This window comes from Cryptomeria japonica, chromosome 2, assembly GCF_030272615.1.
Source record: "Cryptomeria japonica chromosome 2, Sugi_1.0, whole genome shotgun sequence".
In the NCBI taxonomy this organism is placed as follows: Eukaryota; Viridiplantae; Streptophyta; class Pinopsida; order Cupressales; family Cupressaceae; genus Cryptomeria; species Cryptomeria japonica.
In genome coordinates, this window is record NC_081406.1 from 529,675,996 (window position 1) to 529,701,392 (window position 25,397).

At 32.9% G+C, this 25,397-nt stretch overlaps 1 protein-coding gene across 1 annotated transcript in view; it reads left to right on the top strand.

The window, feature by feature from the left end:
• LOC131052188 (WAT1-related protein At1g21890-like) overlaps positions 1-25,397 on the top strand; it is a 90,050-nt gene that overhangs the window by 16,208 nt on the left and 48,445 nt on the right. Inside the window, exons 4-5 of the mRNA XM_059215313.1 lie at positions 8,852-8,909; positions 9,180-9,338. Coding sequence (XP_059071296.1) covers positions 8,852-8,909; positions 9,180-9,338 — 217 coding nt within the window. The remainder of the gene's footprint in view (positions 1-8,851; positions 8,910-9,179; positions 9,339-25,397) is intronic.

Genomic DNA, 25,397 nt, shown 5'->3' on the forward strand with positions numbered 1-25,397 from the left:
GTTTCCGGTGAGATATGGATTCTGATATTGGCCCGGTTGATATGTTCTTACCAGTTAGTCTTGCAGCATGTTAGGTGAAGTTGGACTGGGTTGCAGTTAATTCTTGTGACTTGTGGATCATTGATTTTTGTTTCTTGTGTCTTTTCCATTGCTCTTGAAGAATTGTGTGTTGTTTTATGCATTTTGGAGACGTTCTTAGTGATTTGAGCCAACTTGTTATTATTTACATGTTTCATGAACCGGTTGGTCTTTGGGCTGACTTGATCAAGTTATTATTATTTGCAGATGGCATAAATAGGAGTTTGTGAATCATTTGAGAAGACAAAAGATAGAAGATGGAAGTTAGAGATCGAGCAAGATGTAGTTTCCAGAGAGATTCTAGTCTGGGGAGACTGAAGTCAGGATGGCTGAAGTCTAGATCAGTGTAGACTGTTATTGGAGATCTATTCATCGAGCAGAAGATCTATGGATCTTAGATTTGTATATTGATTCCAGTGAGATTCTGGTTCGGGGAGACTGAAGCAAGGATGGTTGAGGTTCGGATCAGTGCAGAACAGTGGAAGTTGTTATCGGATGATGATTTGTTGAGAGGATGATCTATGGATCATAGATCTAAGTTGTAAGAGTTATTTTGTAATCCTGGGCTATGGTCCAGCATGTGACATATGTAATTCTTCAAGTTGTTAGAAGATTTATTTATACTATTTACCGGTTATGTATTATGTGTTGTTACCAGTTGTTCTTTCTACTTTATCTGGTATTGTGTTATCGATTACTGGTATATCTTGCATGGTGTTTGTGTTAGGATGGAAGGATGGGTTGTCCTTCATTAGATCTCCCTACCTTGACTGCATCAAAAAACCAACACTATGACTTGTTAATTTCAATCGAAAGGATATAACAATATTTTCTCTGATATGCAATTGTTAACATGTGTCTAGGGCTCCAACTTTAAACTAAGCCAAGTTAAATAGAAGCTCAAGTTAATTTAGGGGGGTTTTTAATTTGGTATGTGTATTGGGAGGGGGTGACAAGAGAGGAGCTTAGGGCAATATTTTTTGAAAATAGGGGGATTCTTTAGTATGCCATGAATGTGCGTGATATAACCTAGGTTCACTAAGTGAAGCCCTCGTGTCTTATAGCAATTTTCAAGTAATTTTACTGTGAGAAAGTTGGGCTTATTAGAGCCATGGAAAATGGTTAACAAGCATAATAAATTAAATAAAACATGAGTTTGTTGTTGGAATTTGAACAACTCATCAAATTTAGTACCTCCTTTGCAAACGGGCCCTACCAACGATGTTGTGAGATGATAAAAGTTTTTGTTTAATATGTCATATAAACTTGGATTCTCATGAAATTGAAACTAGATGTATTCGAGGCTAAAGTATAAGGTGAGTCACATTTGAATTTATAAATTTTGAAACTTTTTTGGAATGCATTTTAGGCTAGGTTACAACCACAAAACAATCAAAAAATAATATTAGCACTCATCTAGGAACCACGAAACTGGATAGGCATACTCACATGTGTCACAAAAAAATTTCACCGATGTAAATTTATTGAAGACATTTAGGTTGCAAAATTTTAATTGCCAAATATGGCCTCTAGGTTAGATTTCAACAAGAAGCAAAATTACCCTCAGTCACCAATTTGAAGGTGTGTAGGCACTTCAAATTTTCAAATTCACAAAATTTGAAGGTGCCAACAAAAACCTAGAAATTTGAATAGTCAAGTTTATACAGACCCTCTATAGATAATAATTTAGTGCTAAAAGATTGATCCAACATAAGAAAATACCAATCTAAAGATTAGGAAGATGTCCATGGAAGTCTAGGTTAATGATGGGATAAATGTGTAAAAATAGGTAAAAATAAATCTACGATAAAATTACATGTATGAGAACATGTGTAAGTAGTGATAGAGTTCAAAACATTATTCACCCCAACAACCCCCTTAATTGTAACTTAGGAAGTAGATTTTTATGCAAATATGAAATATTATTATCATTATTTTGGGTCCTAACTACAAGAACATATTAGGTACCCATTTACAATGCAAATGTGATGTCTCACAAAAGAAGAAAGGGAGAAAACCCAGTGGGAAAAAAAAACTCTCTAAAAGAGAGAATAGATACAAGAAAATAATGAAGGACTGCATCCATCATAAATATACAAGAAATGATACCCCCATAGGAATGAAAAGAGAGATTACATATCCCCCCACAATGTACAATGTCCTGCAAAAAAGGTGAATTCTTGAATATGTAACATAGTCCAATACCTACAAACAACATTCTTCCTAAGGAAAGAAGATAAACCAAGTAGAAACTTAGGAATGCTTCCCATTTCAAATAGGAATTGGTAGGAAGTGGGATCCAATTAAGTGAAGATGTCTCTGAAATCTGCTCATTTATTGTCAAGTCTTTGAACATGATGAAGATGCCAAAAACCAACTAGGTACATGCCCAAGCACAATAGAAGGTCACAAATAAGGAACAAATGGAAACTAATTTTGAGCAAGATCCAAAGAAAAATTTAAAGTGACAACAATTGTTCCATGAATGTCATCAAATAGGAGAGACAAAACCCTCAAACTAGTCTTCCATATCTAAAATGTGAGACTCCACAAACTTCTGCTAGATAGGAATCCCAATTACAAACATAACTAGATACTTGTAACGAGGGATCATTGGTAGTACTCAATGAATCACCAACAAAAAATGAACATGTGATCTCAACTAGATAAGTAGAGCTACATGAGAAGTCTTTAGATCATCAAGACGCTCTAGTTCTATAAAAAATTTAAGCTCCTCTAAGGTATCATCATCAAAGGAAATATTGTCAACATCGTCAAGTGGAATGAGGAAATTTGAAGAAGGATCATCTAGGAATGGAGGAACATGAGGATCTCCAAAAATATCCCAAATATTGGTCCAAACTATGAATGGGAACCTGATTCCTAAAATCTAATCATTATAATTGTCTTTGAAGATTCTTGAACTAGAATTGCAACCAATTACTCCTATGATAATATGATCATTTCAATCACCCAAAACTATTTTTTTCTATTGTGTCTTTGGCTCAAGAATGAGTATAAAGATGAGGTAAAATATTAAGCCACATACAATGTGTTGCAATGTCTTTTTTCTATGACTTGTAACTATATTTAGCCAAAGCGATTATAGAAGGATGAGTTGAATAACCCATGATTACAACAATGATACACTTCTCAAATGATAAACCAAATATCAATTACATTAAATATAGCTGAAATGAAGCGTTTAGACAAAGTCAACACCTTCCCAATTGTCAAAATGTTCAAGCAATTCACTAGCGTGCAAAACTAGAAAAATTGAATCAAACATTAGTTGGGATAGAATCTAGAAAAAGTGCATGAATGGCTTGATAGGTCTTCTCAATATATTTCCAATGCTACAAGAATAGAAAAAAATGGAGATCATGGTAAAAAATTATGAGGCTCGAGAGCCAAAAATGAAGATCTAAATTCAAACAAAAAAAAATATGCTCAAACAATTTTTTTTGTAAAATTACCAGTATTATTGGAAAATTGATGGAACTTTCTTTCTAATAATATGTCATCTGAAAAATTTTGCCTCCATTTCCCAAGTTATGAGAAAAAAAAAAAAAACCCACTTATGAAACATAGGGTTCACAAGGCACCTGGGGATTAAATTTTCAATCGAGTTTACCATGGGTTAAAATCACCTGTAATCTAAAAGGAAAGGTAATGGGTGGATAGAAAAGGTGTGTATCTAATCAAAGTGTTGATCATGAAATAAAAAGAACCGGCCACTCAATGAATGAGCATGGGCATACAGTTATACCCTAGGAAAAAAACCTTGAACATAGATCAACACAAATATCAAAAGCTGACCACCAGTACAAAAAATATTCTATCAAAAAAGGCCAACTAGGAAAATGCATGGTAGAATTATTCTAACACTAATTTATGATTGAAATTTAAATAATTATATTGAGATAAATATTTCAACTAGATATACAAAATTTTGCCAAAAATTTGACAAAATAAAATAAAGCATAAAAATATTATTTTTTATTTTCAATAAATAAAATATCGATCGATGCACTCAAGGGGCCATACGACCTACCTATGCCAAATTATTTTGCCTGAAAAATAATTTTATCAAAAAATAGATAAATTCATAGTCAAATTTAATCAGATTAGACTCCTATATGCAATTTCAAGGTTTATTTGGACCCACAGTGCTCCAAAGAATTAGTGACCTCCTAGATCAGCCAATCTTTACATTTCTTCAAACCCTCAAGTACATTTGAAAAAATACAACAAAATACAAACCCGAATTTCTTTGATGCCCTAGATTCAATTTTGAGGTCAATGAAACCTCAATGTGCACCTCAAAAATTATTCAAGCCAAAACAAGTCCTTCAAATTTGGGAAAGAGTCTTCAAATCTAGAACTTTGATATCATGTTGGAGTAGATGGGTGACTCCACAACACCCCAATGATCCCTACAAGACCAAAATAACTTCCACAAGAGAGAATGACAAGAATACCTTACTTCAAATACACAAGATTGATGGAATATTATAAATTGACATGAAAATGTACATGAGTGACCTTTCTTATAAAGACAAGATGAGGTAGGATTAGATAAGATTGTGACATGTGTCATAATCCTATACAATGGGACAACTAAAGCATTGAGCTAGGTAACTAAAAGTAGTTGGCATGAGATAATATAGGATCATGTGACAACTAATTAATATTCTCTAAGGACACCTAGGACCTAAGTAAACATAAGTCATGTGAATAAATCCCCTACTAGGAAATAGTGAAAACACTAGGTTTAATACCTTTACTAGGTCCAAAACATTATTCACACCAACAAGTAAGAGTAAATGGCTATGAATAAGGATCAAGGAATGAAACAAACTTAGCACAAAATAATGTCACTTGTCAATATATAATTGTATTAAATCATTCTTTAAAAATAAACCCAATACAAAATCATATTAACATGGGTACACAAGTTTCACCATGACAACATTCTATATTTTTATTTTCCAAATTATCATGTAGTTAAGAAAATCTTGAATTTCTTAAGTAATTTTAAAATATTATTATTAATATTGACATAATGAAGATCATTTTTTTAAAATCTTGAATTTTTTAGTTATTTTATTTTATTTTATTTATAAAAGTGGCAAAGCCACTAAAAATTTATATTAATAATAATAAAAGATTTACATAAACTAGTTGCTAACATGAAACTCAATCTTGGTAGAATCAAGAGGGACAAAGTATGTACCCTATCAAAAAATAACCCCACCAAAAAACACCCAAAAGAGGGGTACTCAACCTAAATAATAGTTACATCCAATAGCATAACCCTATTACAAAAATTAGCCCCAAAGGAATCAATTGGAGGGTCACCCGAGACATTGGCCATATCCTCCTCATCATCTAGGGGAATGGACAACAATGGAACCGTCACCCAGTGGTCTTCCTTCATAAGAGCCATCATCTCAAGCAATGAATGAATTTCAGTAAACACATCCAAAGCAACAAGCAGAATACCAGGGGCCAAAAAAACAAGTAAGGCTTTGAATTCGAGGATGGTATCATCATACCTGTTACAAATGAGACCACACCTAGCTACATGCAACAATTCAGTAAGAAGTTCCTTAAGAGATAGGAAACTACCATAAGGAAACATGCCAACATCAAAATGATAACAAGATAGAGCATAATCCGCTTCATTGGAAGAAAGAGGAAGGGGTGAAGAAAAGTATCTGAAATAGCCCGAACCAAACAAGAGTCCAAAATAAGGTCGATTCAGACAGTGAGAAACCGAGAAGAAACTTCAGAGAGGAGAACAGACAAGTTTTGAGCCAACCAAAACTTACCAACAATTTTCCTAACAACATAAGCAACATCCACATTGTGAAAATGAAATAACCTACTAAGTTTTTCATCATAAAAAATGAAAGGGTCTTCAAAATCCCAAAAAATTCTTAACCATAAAGACCTGATACCAAGCAATTTCACAGTCAGTAGACATGGAGAAACAAACATGAAACTTCCCACAATGCAATGAAGCATTTAATAGCAACTAAAAACAAGGAAAAATGCCACCTTAATTGGCATTAATTCCATAATGTGTCGGCCAAAGTACACAATGTGTGTGAAAAACAAGAAGCACATGAAGGAAAATAATACCAAGGTAATAACAATAAATCCACAACTTTGGAGGGATCCAACTTTGGCGGCTAAGAACTATATTTAATGATATAAATGTACCACATGCAACGAATACCTTAGCCAATAATAAAAACAACAGATTTCGAGTGTGATGCAATCTACGAAGGGCCGACGAAACATTAATAACCCAAATGAGCCACCATATATCAAGCACATCATTAAGAATACCTTAGCAAAGAAACTCATGCCAAGGAAAAAGGTGGCGTCCCATGACAAATTACAACAAAAATGAAATAAATACAAAAATGACTAAACATGATGAGGCCTGAAATATTATTATTGTATTTTTATTTTTATTTTTAAAAGGTGGTAGTGCCACTTAATATATTTTATTTATTTATATATTTCTTTTACAAAAGTTGATTCAAAGAGCTCTCGAAGAAAAGAACCAGTAAGAAAAACTTTGATCCTTGCTCTATAATACATAGAAAGGTTGTGAAACTTAAATCCCTAGTATGCCAAAAAGTACAATATATCTTATAATGTCCAGAATACTAAGTGCCACAAATCATCCCCAAGTATCGAATGCTTTCTGGAATATGTTGACCAAGATGAAGTCTGAACCAAAACATCACGAGAGTTGTGCACATTTACATAGCAGTCCACAGTCTCTCTCACTTATGCATTTATTCAATTTGCAATCCAACATGCTTCTTAGATGCTCAAATCGACATCCATTCACATCATATAGATACAATGGAACCATGAAACCCTGCACTTATAATACCTCACATACCAATTTTTATCATTATGAAAAAGACCACTGCATAGCCATGTGTAATGTTATCTTGTACCCATGTCCTCCAAAAAAATTTCCTTAAGAATTGGAAAATAATCGAGAACACAATTCGGACCCATCATATTAAGTTCCACCTTGGAACTTCCCATATTTGCCAAATGATTTGCAACCCGGTTCCCTTCTCTATACACATGTGAAATGGTAAAGTTTACAAATGTATCAATAAGTGTACATGCTTGTTCAAGTAAATATCTTATTTGCCAATTGTCAATATTTCTCTTTATGCAAGCGTTGATAATAATAGCTGAATCGCCTTTAATGTGAATATAAGAGATGTTCATTTTTTTTACTAGTAGAATGCCTTCAAGCAAATCATATGCCTCTGCAAAGTTGTTAGTATCTGGTGGAATAGTAGCATATCTCAAAGCAAAAACAAACCCTCTGTGGTCCCTTATGCATACTCCTATTCTTGCATTACCTAGGTTCCCTTTAGAGGAGCCATCAAAATTCAATTTGAAATGCGTTGAATCCGGAGAACACCATTTCACTTTATTTCTATCAATTTTACTAGTTCTCACTCTCGGAAAGCAAGGTGATATAGGAATAGAAATGCCATTCCAACAATTAATAACTTGACCATCCCAAGAAGTAAATTCCCTATTTGGATTGAACTGATTTGAAACATGAGCATTAACCAGTTCTGATACTGATTTTTCAATATAATTAAAAACATCGGAAAGAGGAGATGTTTGCTTTCTAAAAATACGCTTATTTCTTTCCCACCAAAGTGTCCATACTACTATGGATGGGATCACTTTCCAAATGCATGCAAAAAGAGAGGATGAGTATAAGACTGGCCATGACTGGAACAAATCCCATACATTATTTGGAAGAGGGATGCTAAAGGAAAGTTTATCAAGCACAAATCCAACAATAAGGAGAAAAATCACATTGGAGGAGGAGATGATCTAACGTTTTACTGTGCTCACCAAAAAGTACACAAGCAAATGGATGTGCAATATTCAATTTATCAAGTCTCTCACTGGTGAGTATTCTCTTGTGTAGAGAAAGTTGAGCAAACATCCCTGCCTTGGGAAGAATATTTTTATTCCAACATAAATTATAAGCTCTTTGTGAATAGGATTGAACAGACATCTGATGAATTGCCTTATACCCTTCCTTGATAGAGTACTTTCCGTTCTTCACAGGTCACCATATCAATTTGTCCAAACCATTAGAGATAAAAATAATGTGATTCTTATTATTATTGTTAAGTGATATATTTGTAAGAAATATTTTTTCCTTTGTTGTTATGTCATAAATTATCAATAGGTTTACTTGGCACTTTGAATTTTAATTTTTCAAGATCTAATGAATCAAATTATTAATAGGAAATTAATGATATTGAATTATATATCATATATATTTGTAAGAATGTCTTTGTATACTATATTTAATGATATTTTTTAGTATGTTCCATACTAGTATTCACTAGGGAAGGAATTAATAATATTATAATATAACAAATAGTAGAACAGTTCAAATAGGATCAACAAATGATTTTATGAGGATTGTCTCCTAATAATAGTTTGGTACAATTTTAAATGTTTTGATCAAAGTTTTATATTTCCTATTCAAAAACAAAGTTCACCTTAAAATAAATTAAATATTGATATTTGAAAAATATATGAAAACAAATTTTATGATACCATTATTAAAAATAATAATGTTTTTAAGAGAACTTAATATATAAAATTACTTCAAACATAAATTAGTTCTTAAATAAATTATATAAGAATATATATGTATATTACTTCTTAAACTAAACTTTTATGAAACTTGCAGAATGGAGGAAGTGGGGCTTAAAGATGTTCGCAACCAAGCAAAGATAGTAGGGACACTAGTTAGTGTGGGTGGGGCTATGATCCTCATCTTCTATAAGGGTCCTATTCTTCACATGTTGTGGACTTTGCATAATAATTCTAAGGAGAAAAAATATACCAAAGTTGAGGATAAAGACTGGATCAAGGGTTCACTTATGTTACTTGTTTCATGTCTATGTTTTACTACATTCTATATTCTCCAGGTAATATAATATTTATATTAGATTTAATATGAAATATTATAGTAACAAATGTTGCATATACTAAATAATTGGCTAATTGATGTGTAGACAAGAATCATTAAGGGATACCATGCTCAACTTTCAATTACAACCTTGATATGTTTGGTGGGAACAATAGAAGCACTTACAACAACTTTTATATTTGAGAGAGATATTTCAATATGGACATTAAAATGGAACGTCAATCTCGTAGCTGTTATCTACACGGTAAGATCATTGATCAAATTTGATATTTTTTTTATTTTAAAATAAAAATGAAACATCTATATGTATTTTCATTACTATCTATTTCTACAAATATTATATTCCAAAATATTTACTTATAATTAAGATTGATTTTTTATTAAAATGTTAATTGCATTATTTTACTTTAGATTTGAAGGAGACCCATTCATCAAATAAATGCAAAAGACTTTCTTTAATGGTTTTTATAGATTTTTAAAGACTATCAAGTGCTTCCATCCATATGTACAATTAATTGATTGGTCCAAAAAAAATATAAGAATAGATAATCTTCACTAATTGATTCTTCCTTAGTTGGATATCATAAAGTCATATGTATTCACTATTCTATTCTCTTTAATTAAGAATGTTCTCTTTAATTACAAAGAAAATAAAGATATTTTATTTTTTATATTATTGTCCATATTTTAATCATTAAAGTCATATTATTTTTCATATTTTATATTATTTTAATTTTTATGAAATCTTAAAGTCAAATATTATTTATTTTTCTATTTATATTTAAATAAATTTAATTAATAAATCTTCATTTTGTTATAGATTAAACTAAACATATTATTATTTTAAAGTTTAATTAAGGCCATTCAATAAAATGTATATGTATAAGCATAAATTAATTACTTGATATTTGTAAGAGTTATAAGTAAAATATAAAATGTGGAGGATAGATGTAGTTAGCTCTAAGAATAAAGATGGACTATTAGATGATGTTTCTTTGGAATCTAGATATCTTAAAGTTGGGAATATATCATCCCTGTCTATATTTTTACTCAAATTATACATAAAGATAATAATATTTTCTAGGTCAAATATATAGTTCTGGATCTTTTTTATAATAATGAATTTCATATTGATACATGGATTTGATCCTATATGTTATTCTCTTATGTTCTATGATTCATCAAATTTGTTAATGTTTACAATAGTATGAACACTAATAATATTTAATAATACCTTTAGAGATATTTTAAATCTCTAGAGGATATATTCTCCTAGGTTATCTATAGAATTATTAGAATTATAATCATGCAAAGGATCAAAATGCAACAAGAAATTATATATTTACTAGAAATATCATGTCGATTCAAATTCCATTTAGTGAATCAAATTGAAGTGTTCCTACATTTATTTTCCCTATAATGCAAATGATAATTAATGATTCTCTATATGTGAAAATATGATTAAATGAAAGTAATTAATGTTAGGATTAAGGTGACATTTACTTTGCAATCTTATATATATTTTTTATATATCCAAAACTCTTGAGAAGTATCATTGGATTCCTATGATATAATTAGAATATAATTTATAATTAATATTTCCCAAGACACTTTGTATTAGTTGTTATATGCATTCATGAAGGAGGTCGACTTAGCAATGACAATTATAAAGCCAGTTTTAGCAAATTCATTAACTTGGGAATCAAAATTGAGCAGTGGATCATATTACATGCATTGAATGTTCTAGACAACTAAGAGGGGGTGAATCAACTGTAAATTAAAAATTATATTGCGTTTCCACATAAACAAATTTGACAACTTAAACTTCAGATTACTTAACCATGAATAGATAATAACATGAAAGAACACACACATTAACACCATATATGATGTGGAAAACTCAAGAAGGGAAAACCCATGGAGAATGTTATTTCTCAAAATAAAAACACCTTTTAGGGTGACATCAGTTAAGGTGACTTTTACAAGATGACTCACTGCCAGAATTGCTCACTACAGGTGGGCTCACTGCCAAGCTAAACCTGCAAGAAAAAGAAGGAGGGCTCCTTTCCCAGAGGAAGAAAGAAGAATCCACCACAAAGGCACAAGTGCCAAACAATTCTAATGTCAGAAGAAACTTTAGGCTCACTACCACAAATACCAAATAGCATCAGCAAAACAACCACACTAATCAACCACTTTGCATCCAAGATAGATCTTCCTTTTACAATCAACTTCCTTTTACATATAAACCTTCTTATATTATTAAATTACAACCACACTATTGTCAGTATTATGGATATGTTGCATTGGTTTTGTCATTGATGTCAACACTTCTCAACACTTATCCTTCTGGAGATCTTTGGTTATGTTCATCAGCAAGTTCAGTGACTTATGCACAGTCATCGGTATATGGTTCACCGGTAGGTTATATTGTTCACCGGCACTGAGGATGACTTGTTATCATCTGGAGATCACTTGGTTATGTCGAAGACATGGTTTGGACACTTGGTTTTGGTGATTTGGTTATTGGTCTAATCGGGTTGACATATTTGTTGTTACCAGTAAATTGATCTAGGTTATGGACCGACATGCATTATCTATTCCAGATCAGCACGACATGTTATGGAGATGGTTTAATCAAAATTGGTATTGTTGTTGAGCTGACATGATGCATCACATCTTGACTTACTTGTAATAGATTTTATTGTAATATTCTTAGTGAGCCGATCTACACATTTGGTCTTAGGTTTTGGTATATATGTAAGATCTCACTTGTGAGATAATGTAATAAGGTTCAAGGAAGATAATGGTATATGGTTATGGTATTGTAACATGGTATGTGCGAATATTCAAGATCATATGAGCAAACCATAGAGAAGGTTCTAGGAAGGTTTGAAGGAGATAATCAGAGCTTAACCGATATTGAATCCAGCATTGGAGATGCTACTTTGAGCAGTACATTATCATTGGATTTAATCATCCAATTTTAGTCAGTGTGACTCCCTTCTTGTGATTGAGCAGTGAGCTTTAGGCAGCTGGCATTTCTGCATTTGCAGACCCCATATGTACACACATACTATCTGTAGTAGTATCATCTAATTGTGGGTAAGGTTTCCCATTGTGGTTTTTCCCCTTACAGGGTTTCCACGTACAAATATTTGTGTTATGTATTGTGGATGTTGTTTCTCTTTTTGTTTCATGCATTAAGCTTCACCGGTATTAATATTAACTATTAATCTGTTAACCGACATTAAGTTTGGTTTATCAGTATTAAGTATCAAGTTTGATTAAGTTATATTTGGGTTGAAATTATTAGACAGCTGATTCACCCCCCCCCCCCCTCTCAGTTGCCTCTGGGTCCTAACAACTATATATATATACCGATCTCTAAGATATATTTTTCAAGTCAACCAAGGAGATAATAAAGAACAATTCAAAACATGTCTTCACTAAGAATTCTCGTGGTGGATAGGAATGAGAAGTGGACCACACCACAATGCAACTACACGTTATCCAAATGTCGCAATCTTAAGACCAAAAGATAGAGCATCTGAGGTTAACCGGACCAAGAAAGAACATGGTCAAAAAAATAATTTTGGAGCCAATCAACACGTGCCAAATTAGAATAACAAATATATATGCATGAGAAACATAAATAAAAAAATGTGATAGGGGAATTGAAGATGCAGAGCAATTCAGAACTCAGCAAACCCTATCAGACAATCATTATCATCATTGCATAAACTTCTGGTGCACACCTTTAAGACCACCTGGTGTAGGGGCACTTAGCCAATTTTTAGTGTGTTGATTCCAAGAGATTGGAATAATGTTTTTTTGGTTTGTAATAAGGTCAATAGGTCTTTTAATAAGTGCTCAAAAGTTGTAAGGACCCTAAGAGTTACAGTTTGGCCAATTTTGGGCATATGAGCTCTTAAGGGTGCAAGGTAGAGCACTTAGTAGAATAAGTTGTTATTTATTTAGAATAGGTTGGTTTGATATTGTTTAGAGGTTTTTTAGGGTCATTTGAATCATTGGAAGTGACCTAGGTTGGATTTGAGCAAAGTTGCTCACTTATGTAAAAACTTGTAAAAGTTGCAAAAGTTGCTCATAGCAACTTTGCAACATTTTGCACTTTCATACACCAACGGCTAGTTGGTTGTCATTTTTTAGTTAAAACAATTTGTAACCAATCCAAGGCTGAGATAAGGCTTGTGAATACCGATGAGAATGGGTGGTTGAAGATTTGAATCAAAGAGAGCAAGTTTAGCCTTTCCAAAACTGAGTTTCTAGCAAGTATTGTGATTCTTGACTGGTTTTGTACGGCCTGTATAGACTTTCAAGCCCAAATCAGGACATGGACTACTAGAGAAGTGTCATATCTTTCATTTGTTTGTGGTTTGAATTTTTGAAGTGTTGTAGGTTGCAAGTTATTGGCATTTTGGTGCAGGCGGGTTCTAAAGACCTAAAAACCAGGGTTTGAGGACTCTATGGCCCCTACCTAGCATTCCATGGTGGATTTCCATACTGAAGCCTTATGGAATGTTAGGTAGCCTTGTATATTATGTTTTCCTTGTGGTTTTAAGATTGGGGAGGCTAAACTTCAAATTTTCCACCATACCCTAGGCTTGGCACGTTGAGTTGGCAAGCATTGGGGATTATGGACATCAGGCCCTAGTTGGGTAAATTTGGTGGATGGAATTGAGACAAGGTTGGATTGGACATCCTCATGGATGTACAGACCTGAAAAATCATCAAAATCCTTAAGAAATTGGACTAGTAAAGACATACAAGCAAATCCCTATTTTGTAGGTATAAAAGGAGAGAATTAGGCCTAGTAAGGGTTAGGATGTTTAGCGATCAAACCCATGTCCAATTTTGTGATATTGTATGAAGCTTCCAAAAGGGTATCTGAAAAGTTAAAGAGTTCATAGGGGTGTTCAGGACTTCTTACAGATAATTGCAAAATACCTCGCAGGTAGAGCTAATTGTACTAGGTCTCCTAGTAGGCCTAAAAGAGCAGTTCGGCCATAAAGCTTGGAATTGGTAAACACCAAATTCCTAAATGAAGGGATAGGGTTGGAAAACTAAGGCAAGTCCTCGCTAAGTGTGTTGGTTATGTATGAGTGAAGATCCTATAGTAGAGGAGGTTGGCTCTTGGTTAAGGTGTGAGAAGGTGTTGGGAAAGGAAGGTCTCTAATAATGAGTGAAACAAAAGGTGGACACCTTAGTCTCAGGACCTTGGGAAGGTCAGTAAGTGTGGGCCCTACAACCTTTGGAAGGTTGGAAAGTGTGGAACCATTGGATGGTTCAAGAGACAACCTAAAGAGACATCAAGAGTAAGCAAACCCATTAAGAGAGCCTAACCACTCTAAATCACCACCAAACCATGAAAGAAGAATCTCAAAGCAATATCCAACAACATGCCAACATATCAAGAATATATCTACAATAAGTCAAAACATCCGAAGCAAAAACCAAATACTGAAATAGAATCAGCACATTGACATTAATGACAACCATACTAATACATCAAACAACTTCACATTTGCAAAAATCTCCCCCTTTTTCATTAATGGAAATGTTGGAGTACAGTAAACACTGAGAGGAGGGGGGGTGAATTAGTGTTTATAGTCAATTTTCAACTTTTAAACCTTTTTGTAAGTCTGACAAATATGATCAATATGAAATGACAAGAATAAATAGCATCATAAACAAACCATACACATCAAGTTCACACAATGATATGTCCTAAGTGTAAACCCTCTAGGGAATAAAACCACTCAAAATTGCCTCACTAGCTTATCTAAAAAATAATCTCTTTTACAATGTCTCGCTGACAATTTTATGTGTCTCCTTGACAATTCTATCTCATCGATAGACTTTTCAATGCCTCAGTGGTTGTACAACACTTTTCAATCAAATTTGTCTAAATTTACATACAAAGTTCAATCTCTATTTCATTTCCCAACACCTCCTAATCTCACAACAATTGAGATTTAGAAGCAATAGAGCAACATCTTGCATTCATTCATATGCAATACACCATTGTGTATTGTAAGATTACACATAGTAGTATCATATAGAGAATAGTAAAGTTCACTTACACAACACCATTGTGCATAAGCAAAACCTACACAGTGATATAAGGTAATGAACTTTTGCAAAGATATTGTAAATGTTGTTCTACCTAAGATATCAGTTATTAACCACAAATGTATTTTTGTGCAAAAACAAAAAATCTCTTTTTCAAAGATAGCAATGCAAATATATCTTTCTAATAAACCACACCACTTTGAAATCTCTCTCAAAACATAAATAATGATCTTTGTCTTTGAACTATGTGATCGAATACTTCATAACTACCTTAACAAGTAACTACAAAAAACAAAAAAAACTTTGCGATAAAAGATAACTACCAAACACAACTGCAGCAGAGAACTTTACAAAGAAGAAACCCCATACTAGGGTTAAGAAAGAACAACACTCTTCTCAAGAAACCTGAGAGAAAACTTACCCTAAACTAGGGTATCTAACATAAAAATTTCATTTTCAACAAGGAATACCAATCCGAGCAAGGGTTTGAGAAAGTTTAACAAAGAATATTAATCCATAAATGCAAACTAGGTTTATGCGACAGTTACACACTAAACATATTACTTGCCTATATATAAATTGTCACCATTATTGCTAAGCATAAAAACTGTCTCCGGATAGAGAGAGACTTATCCACAAATAAAGTCTTATTTACCTTAACCAAGACTTAAACAACTTCTACCATTTCATAATAACAATGCAAAACAAGCCCAAAACAGAGATATTTCCATTTTTTTTTTTTAACCCGGAACTGAAACATAAATCTTTCAAATGAAGAAATGCATAGCTTAATGCAAACAACAATAAAACAAGTAATTTGGAATAACAGCACCTGTCTCTTCCCTGTTCTATTTGAGACCATCATTCTTCTTCTTCTTCAAACCATCAAAACCATTCTTTGAACTGTCAAAATCACCAGTGCCCTAGCTTCAAGAATAGGGCTTTGAAGACCCATGACTGCTCAAATTGTGTCGTGCCCTAGTTTAAGATGAAAAAATGAAATGAAAAACAAAAAATGAGCTTGATTTGTCCTGATTAAACTTTATGCTATATCCCATTAACCTTGGTAGCCATAACTCATGCTCCACTTAAAGTGTATTTCAGTGGGACTCCTTTAATAAAACTTGAATATAAAATATCCACGACCTATTCACTTAAAGCGACTCTAATACATCACCTTTTGAAGATACAACATCTTAGACATACAAATAATACCTTCACAAATGTATCACAACTATTACAAAGCATAGAGTGAATGTCTTTCAAAAATGATGCCAAGGATACCAAATGAACCCAAAGATGCATGGAGAAGAATGTATAAGTAAAACTACATCATAAACAACCTAAATTTGGAACATAATTATATTTGCACTTCATCATAGTGTCTCAAATAAATGCAAGATAAACATCCATCGTGATGTTTTCGAGTTTGACATTAACGTCAATCAATGACCAAGAGGGGCAACAAACTCCCCCTTTGGCATTGATGTCAAATAGCATAAAAATAATCAGATTCAAATTCCAATTAAAGGATATAGCTTTACTGAAAATCAAATTAGAAGCCACATGATCTGCCCTGTGAAAAATCACACAAACTATCAGCCCAAATATCAACAATCATAAAGGTATGATGACATAATAGGATTGTAATAACCATGTCACAAACCACTACATTGTTATGTCACTAAACATAGGGAGAAAATAGCATTGTCAGTTACATGAACATCACAGATATAAATGAACATAGCATAAAGCAAAAATCACTTAAATCACTGCAAATACTGAAATCATTGCACCTGCTTAAATCAAAATCACTACACTGTACTACAAATTCACCACAAATTCTCCCCCTTTTGACAACAATTCCAAAGGAGAGAAAAGAAACAGTCGGAAAGAGAGCCAAATGAAGAGGGGCAAGAAAGAATAATGCATGGTACATAAAAGTACAATGTACCAACATGCAGCATACAAGATACTATGCAAGACCCAAAATGCCAAAACATGTACAACAATGGGTAAAAATAAACATATAAAGCTCCCCCTTACTCCACTGCTAGGAGTAATTACTGAGAAGAATTGAGAGGAAAGACACCAAGTTGATCTATCAATGTCTTAAAAGTAGTTTTGGGTAATGGCTTGGTGAAAATATCAGCCACTTGATCTTTGGAGGACACAAAATGCAAAACAACTTCATTTGCCAAAACCTTTTCACAAAGGAAATGATAACAAATGTCAATGTGTTTAGTACAACAATGTTGAACTGGATTCTTTGAAATGTTTATCGTTCTAGTGTTATCACATAAAATAGGCACTGGTTTAGGAACAAATATCTTGATATCTTTCAAAGTTTGAGTCATCCATAATACATGGGTGCAACAAGAAGTTGCTACAATGTATTCAACCTCAGCAGTGGACAAAGCTACTGAGTCCTATTTTTTTCTATGTCAGGCCACCAATCTACCACCAAGGAAGAAAGCACCTCAAGAAGTTCTCTTTCTGTCATCCAAGCAACCTACCCAATCAACATCAAAATACAAAACTAAAGTGAAATCATTGTGCCTAGGATACCAAAGACCATAATCAAGAGTACCAAAAATGTAACTGAGAATTCTTTTGACAGCATCTAAATGAGTTTTCTTCAGGTAATGCTTGAAATCTTGAAACTAAACACATAGATTGCATGATGTTAGGTATGGTTGTAGCTAAATACAATAAGCTACCAATCACGGACTTGTACAGTGTATGGTCCACATCAGGCTGATCCACTTCATGTTTAAGCTTACAACTTGTTTCCATAGGTGTACCAACATGTTTACACCCACTCGTATAAAAATTTTCTAGTAATTATTTATCGTATTTGGTTTGAGATATAAATATCCCTTTATCCAATTGGAAGACTTGTAAACCCAAGAAAAAAGAAATTTCACCCAGCATAGACATTTCAAATTTAGATGTCATGATGTGAGGGATTTCAGAACAAAGATTTGTGTCATCACTGCCATAAATAATGTCATCTACATAGATAACAACAATAAGCATGTTTCCTCCTTTTATTTTAAATTATAGGTTGTTATCAACAGCACCCTTTAAGAATCCTTGTTCCTACAAATGCTTATCTAATGCAGGAGCATCCTCAGTTCATAGCAATCTTGCATCAACCAAAAATATTTTTCTTTATGTTTTTCTTTCTATTTGCAGTTTCAATTTTACTTTATGTGTGTCCTAGTTTTCGCTCACCAGGTCCTATGGAGTTGGATTCTACTTGAAAACTTGATCATATTTCTTGCTTCCAGACCGCATCGCATTTGGATCATTTTCTGACAAGATATCGCTACCGGTTTCCATGACAGTTTCTTGTTACCAGTTGATAGTTCTTTGTTACCGATTGCCTGGACCTATTTTGGTGATCTACTGGAACCCCTTCTGAAGCTTGTAGAGCCTTGGGCATTCATTTCGATGTTCCTTGGCATGTGGCTGACCTTTTCCCAAAATCTTCATTTCATCCTTTGGATTTTCTGAAGGAATCTCTTGGCGAAGGCCGACCTTGTTTATTTTGCACATTAGGTCTTGTTCTTCGATTTTTTATCCCTTTTGGTCCGAATGGATCCTTTGGATCAATATATAATTGTATTTACACATTAGAATGTAATCAATCAGAGAATCAAGTAGCTAGATGGTGTGTAGAAGATAGATCTCAAGATTCAAGGTCCTGGTTGTGACCTATTCTATATGTTCTACCAGGCCTATGAGCCGATATGTTGTAACCCGATTGTTATAGGTTGGATGTAATCAATTTTCATGCAATAAAGAAATTTGTTCTACATTGCCTCCATCATATCTTTGTGTTTCCATTATGTTTACTCTTGTTGACCGATCTGGGTTGATCTCTTATAGCTTCATTATCTAACCTGGCATACCATGCTCTTGCAACTTGTTTTAATCCATACAAGGTTTTTCTTAACCTATACACATGATGTTCCTTGCTTGCACATACAAAACCTTTAGGCTATTCCATGTACACTTCTTCCTCAAGATCACCATTTAAGAAAGCAATTTTAACATCCATTTGATATACTTTAAGATTCTTATAGACAAAAAAGGCTAAGAATATTCTTATGGCTTCAAGTCTTGCTACCAGGGCAAAGGTTTCATCAAAGTCTACCCCCTCAATCTGTGAATATCCTTTACATAATAACTTGGCTTTATTCCTAACCACATTGCCTTTATCATTAAGTTTAATCCTAAAAACCCACTTGGCTCCAATTATATTTTTATCTGAAGGCCTAGGAACAAGCTCCAAGGTCTTATTCTTTTCAATTTGATCAAGTTCCTCATGCATAGCCTTGATCCAACAAACATCTTTACTAGCTTTTGCATATGTTTTGGGCTCAAATTGGGATAGTAAATACAAATAAACTTGATTGCTAATATTTGCAACTTTTCTTCTAGTTAGAATTCCAGTAGTTTTGTCACCAATTATCTGCTCTTGAGGATGATTCTTCTGCAATAATTTAGTAGATCTTATTAAAGTAGAATTCATAGGTTCATTTAATATATTTTTTTCAATTTCCTCATCTAATTTTTTATCATAACCTATATGTTGTTCATTTTCAGATTTCAGTTCACTTTCAAGTGCTCCTACAACATTATCATCTTCAAGTTCCTTTGTATCAGTGTTGATCATTTCATCAACTTTAACATTAGCACTTTCCACTACTCTTTTTAGTCTTTTGTTATAACATATAGGCTTTGTTGTGAGAAGAATATCCTAAGAAGATTCTTTCATCACAATGAGATTCAAAGTTGCCAATACCATCATTATCCCTTTTAATATAACATTCACTACCAAAAAAATTTGAAATAGCCAACGTTTGTTGGCCTACCATATCAGAGCTTATGAGGAGTAAATTTAGTGTTAAATCTCAATTGCACTTTGTTTAAGATATAAACAAAAGTATGTATTGCTTCTTTCCAATAAGTATTGGACAAATTTGCATCTTGAAGCATGGTTCTTGCCATCTCTTTTATTGTTATATTTTTCCTCTCGGCAACACCATTTTGTTGTGGTGTTCTGGAGGGTGAGTACTGCCTTTTTATCCCATGTTCCTCACAATAATCCATAAATTATTGGGAAGTGTACTCTCCTCCTTTATCTTATCTAAGACATTTTATCTTAAGATCTGATTCATTTTCAACTATCTTTTTGAACACTTAAAACCCGTTAAAAGCTTATGCCTTATGTTTCAAAAGGGTTACCCATGTCATTCTTCTGTAGTCGTCAATAAAAAGCATAAAATAGCTTTCATTGTTTAGAGATTTTGTCCTTGTAGGACCACACGGATCAATGTGAATAAGCTACAATGATTTAGTAGAAGAGTACTCTTTAGGTTTAAAACTAACCCTGATTTGTTTTCCTTCTTGACACTCTTTACAAACATTGTTATCGGGATTTGAAAGAGTTGGCAATTTTTCTTACATTTTGATTTTTGCTGATTTTAATCAAATTATCATAATTAATATTCTCTAATCTTCTATGCCAAAGTTTGGTCTCATCAACTTGACTCATAAAACACACATTGGGCTCTTATTTACTGCTAGGATTCTCATAAAGGTTATAAATATTTTTATTAGTAGTTTTCAACACTGCTGCTATAACCTTTCTAGATTTCTTTTTGATTTCACAACCAAGAACAGAGAAGGTAACACATAAACCACTATCACAAATTTAACGTACACTGAGTAAGTTATTTGTTAAACCTTCAAGATAATAAACATCATGCACTGGTTTATCATTATCAAGTAGAATAGTGCCTTTACCAATTATTTAAATACAATAATCATTACCAAACCTAACAACACCTCCTGAATAATTTTCAAGATAAATAAATTTTCTTCTATCACCAGTCATATGGTGAGAGCATCCACTAGCTAGAACCCAAAGATTCTTTTTAGTTGAGTGTAAGGTTGTTTGAACAACTAAAGCTTCAGAATTCCCTTTTTGTTTCCAAACAAGTCTTTGTTCAACAATTTTATCTGACTGTTTAAGAATAGAGCTACAGAAAGAAGCAATATGACCAAAATCTTTACACTTAAAGCCGCTGAGGTTGCTTAGAAATTTATAAAGATGACCATTGACTAGACTAGGTTTTCTTCTAGACATAATCCTACATTCATTTGCTTTATGTCCAATGTGATTACAATTGAAACAATAACCAAAGAAATAAAAATTATATCTAGGAGACTTAATTTTATTGTCAATCTCCTTCTCAACTTTAGCTTGATTTTAGCATTGCCCTTTAGAAAGCTTCTTGTCTTTGCAGGACTTCTTCACAAATTTAGATGACTCGTCAAGATTCTTTTGAAGATTTACAATCTTTGCTTCTAAGGAGCATCATTCTTTTCCTGTCTTTTAGTTTTTCTTGAGCTACTTCAAGAATTCTTTTTTCTTCTTCAATCTGTAATGTTAGATCAGAAATGATATTTTCATCATTTTTTATTATGACCTTTTGAGGATACAAATTATTTTCTTAGTTTATTTATTTTCTTGAGAGCACTTGTTAGCTATCCTTCAAATTTAGATTTATGTGAATCAATTTCATCCCAATCGGTATTTGGAGTAACTATTGCCATTAATAATTTCTCTTCTTCTTCAAGAGACTCATTAGAACAACTGGTTGTCACATCAACATACAAACTTTTCTTTTCCTTGAAGACATTCTTCTTCTTATAATTAGAAAACTTTTTATTTCCAGGTATTCTAATGTCCTCATCATCACTATCAAGATCTTTATTTGGACTTTCTGAGGCATAATGGCCAATCTTACAATAATTGAAACATTTAAAGGGCAATTTCCCTTTGAATCTGCCTGACCCTCTTTTTAATTTATTTACAAAGGTCATGTCTTGTTCATCTAGATTTTTTATATTCACAAATACTATCACTATCCTTTTTAATAGATTTAAAGGCAGATTCTTTACTAGTAGAGTGATTGTCATTGATCCTCATTTCATAAGTAGTAAAGACGCCATGTAGAGCATCTAGTGTGACTTTGTGGATATCTCTTTCCTCTAAAGAAATTTTTGAATCAAATTTAGCTATTAGTGACCTCAACACTTTCTTGACTACAATTGTTTCTTTCAATTCTTTACCAAGACCTCTTATAGAGTTCACAACTTATTGAACTCTCAAGAAATAATCTGCAATATTTTTTAGTTTCAGTCATTTTAAGACTTTCAAACCTATCTCTAAATATTTGCATTTTTTCTTCTATGACCTATTCATCACCCTCATAGATATTTGAGAGCTTAGCCCAGGTAGCTTTAGCATTTTTACAGTCCATTATTTTAACCAGGACATCATTAGTTAAGCCATAACAAATAGCATTAAAAGATTTGGCATCACATTCATATTCCTTCTCCTCATCAGGACTGGAAGGTGTTGTAGTGGAAGTATAAGTATTTTGAGCTATAGACCAAACTTTATAGCCTAGAGAGGTTAAATACCTTTTCATTCTGAACTTCTAAAAGGAATAATCAGACCCATCAAATAAATGTGCTCTAACATAGGTTAGACCCTCTTGACTAGCCATAAGTACTCCTGCCAAGAAACCCCTAGTTTGTTTTTAAACAAGGGTTTGACTCTATTACCATTTGTTGAATTACAGTAAACATTGAGGGGGGGGGGGGGGTGAATCAGTGTTTATAGTCAATTTTCAACTTTTAAACCTTATTGTAAATCTGACAAATATGATCAATATGAAATGACAAGAATAAAACAGCATCATAAACAAATCATACACAACAAGTTCACACAATGATATGTCCTAAGTGGAAACCCTCTAGGGAATAAAACCACTTGACATTGCCTCATTGGCTTATCTGAAAAATAATCACTTTTACAATGTCTCATTGACTGTTTTATGTGTCTCACTGACAATATTATCTCATTGATAGACTTTTCAATGTCTCACTGACTGTACAACACTTTTCACATCAAATTTGTTTGAATTTACATACAGAGTTTCATCTTTGTTTCATTTACCAACATCTCCTAATCTCACAACAATTGAGATTTAGAAGCAATAGAGCAACATCCCACATTCATTCATATGCAATACACCATTGTGTATTGTAAGATTACACACAGTAGTATCATATAGAGAACAATAAAGTTCACTTACACAACATCATTATGCATAAGCAAAACATACGCAGTGATATAAGGTAATGAACTTTTACAAAGATATTGTAAATGATGTTCTACCTAAGATCTCATTTATTCACCACAAATGTATTTATGTGAAAATATAAAAAAACTCTTTTTCAAAAACAACAATGCAGATATATCTTTCTAATGAACCATACCACTTTGAAATCTCTTTTAAAATATAAATAATGATCTCTATCTTTGAACTGTGTGACCGAATACTTCATAACTACCTTAACAAGTAATTGCAGAAAAAATTAATCTTTGTGGTAAAAGATAACTACCAAACATAACTACAACAAAGAACTTTACAAAGAAGAAACCCCATAGTTAGGTTAACAAAGAACAACACTCTGCTCAAGAAACCCGAGAGAAAATTTTCCCTAAACTAGCGTATCTAACATAAGCATTTCATTTTCAACAAGGAATGCCAATCTGAGCAAGGGTTTGAGAAATTTTAACAAAGAATATTAACCCATAAATGCAAATTGGGTTTATGTGAGAGTTACACACTAAACATATTACTTGCCCAAATATAAATTGTAACCATTATTGCTAAGCATAGAAACCGTCTCTAGATAGAGAGAGACTTATCCATAGATAAAGTCTTATTTACCTTAACCAAGACTTAACAACTTCTACTATTTCATAATAACAATGCAAAACAAGCCCAAAACAAAGATATTTCCAGTTTTTTTTTTAAAACCCGAACTAAAACATAAACCTTTCAAACCAAGAAATGCTTAGCTTAATCTAAACAACAATAAAACAAGTGATTTGGAATAACAACACCTGTCTCTGCCATATTCTATTTTAGACCATCATTCTTCTTCTTATAACCGTTAAAAACATTCTTTGAACTATCAAAACCACCAATGCCCTAGCTTCAAGAGTAGGGTTTTGAAGACCCGCGACTAATCAATTTGTGTCATGCCCTAGTTTGAGATGAAACAATGAAATCAAAAACAAAAATGAGCTCTATTTTTCTTGATTAAAATTTATGATATATCCCATTAACCTTGGTAGTCATAACTCATACCCCACTTAAAGTGTATTTCAGTGAGATTCCTTTAATAAAATGAATATAAAATACCCATGGCCTAGTCACTTAATGTGACTCTAATACATCACCTTTGGAAGATACAGCATCTTAGACATACAAATAATACCTTCACAAATGTTATCACAACTGTTACAAAGCATAGAGTGAAGGTCCTTCAAAAAGGATTCCAAGCATACCAAATGAACCCAAAAATGCATGGAGAAGAATATATAAGTATGACCACATTATAAATAACCTAAATTGGGAACATAATCATACTTGCACTTCATAATAGTGTCTCAAACAAATGCAAGATAAACATCCACCATGATGTTTTAGAGTTTGACATTAATGCCAATTAATGACCAAGAGGGGCAACAAGAAGCATTCATCAATGACAAACTATTTCTCCAACAACATGTTCAACAAAACTTCCCAAAAAGAAACTTCTCTCCCTTTGAAAGAAAAACTATATACTTCCAAACTTGTCCCAAACTTCTCATGCACAAACTTCTCAAACTTCTCAAATTTCTCAAACTTCTCCCCCTTTGACATCAAAGACAAAGGTAAATAAAAACACAACTCAAAAACCAAATAGCTCCCCCTAAGAGGAAGCCCCAAACATTAGCCCAGACATAAATATGCATGAAATATCTTGGACTAATGCACTACCAAATGCACTTAGTTCAAACTAGGAAGGGGAATAACTCCCAACATCTGTCGGAGATACTCAAAAGTATCTTTCCACAATGCCTTTGTAAATATTTTGCAACTTACTCTTTGGTAGGTACATATTCAAGTTTCACTTCACTGTCCAAAACTTCTTCTCTTAAGAAATGATATCGAATAGAAATGTGCTTTCTAGAATGTCAAACCAAGTTCTTAGATATATTGATTGCACTTGTATTATCACACATGATTGAGAAATTCATCAAACAATATGCCAATATCCTTCAATGTTT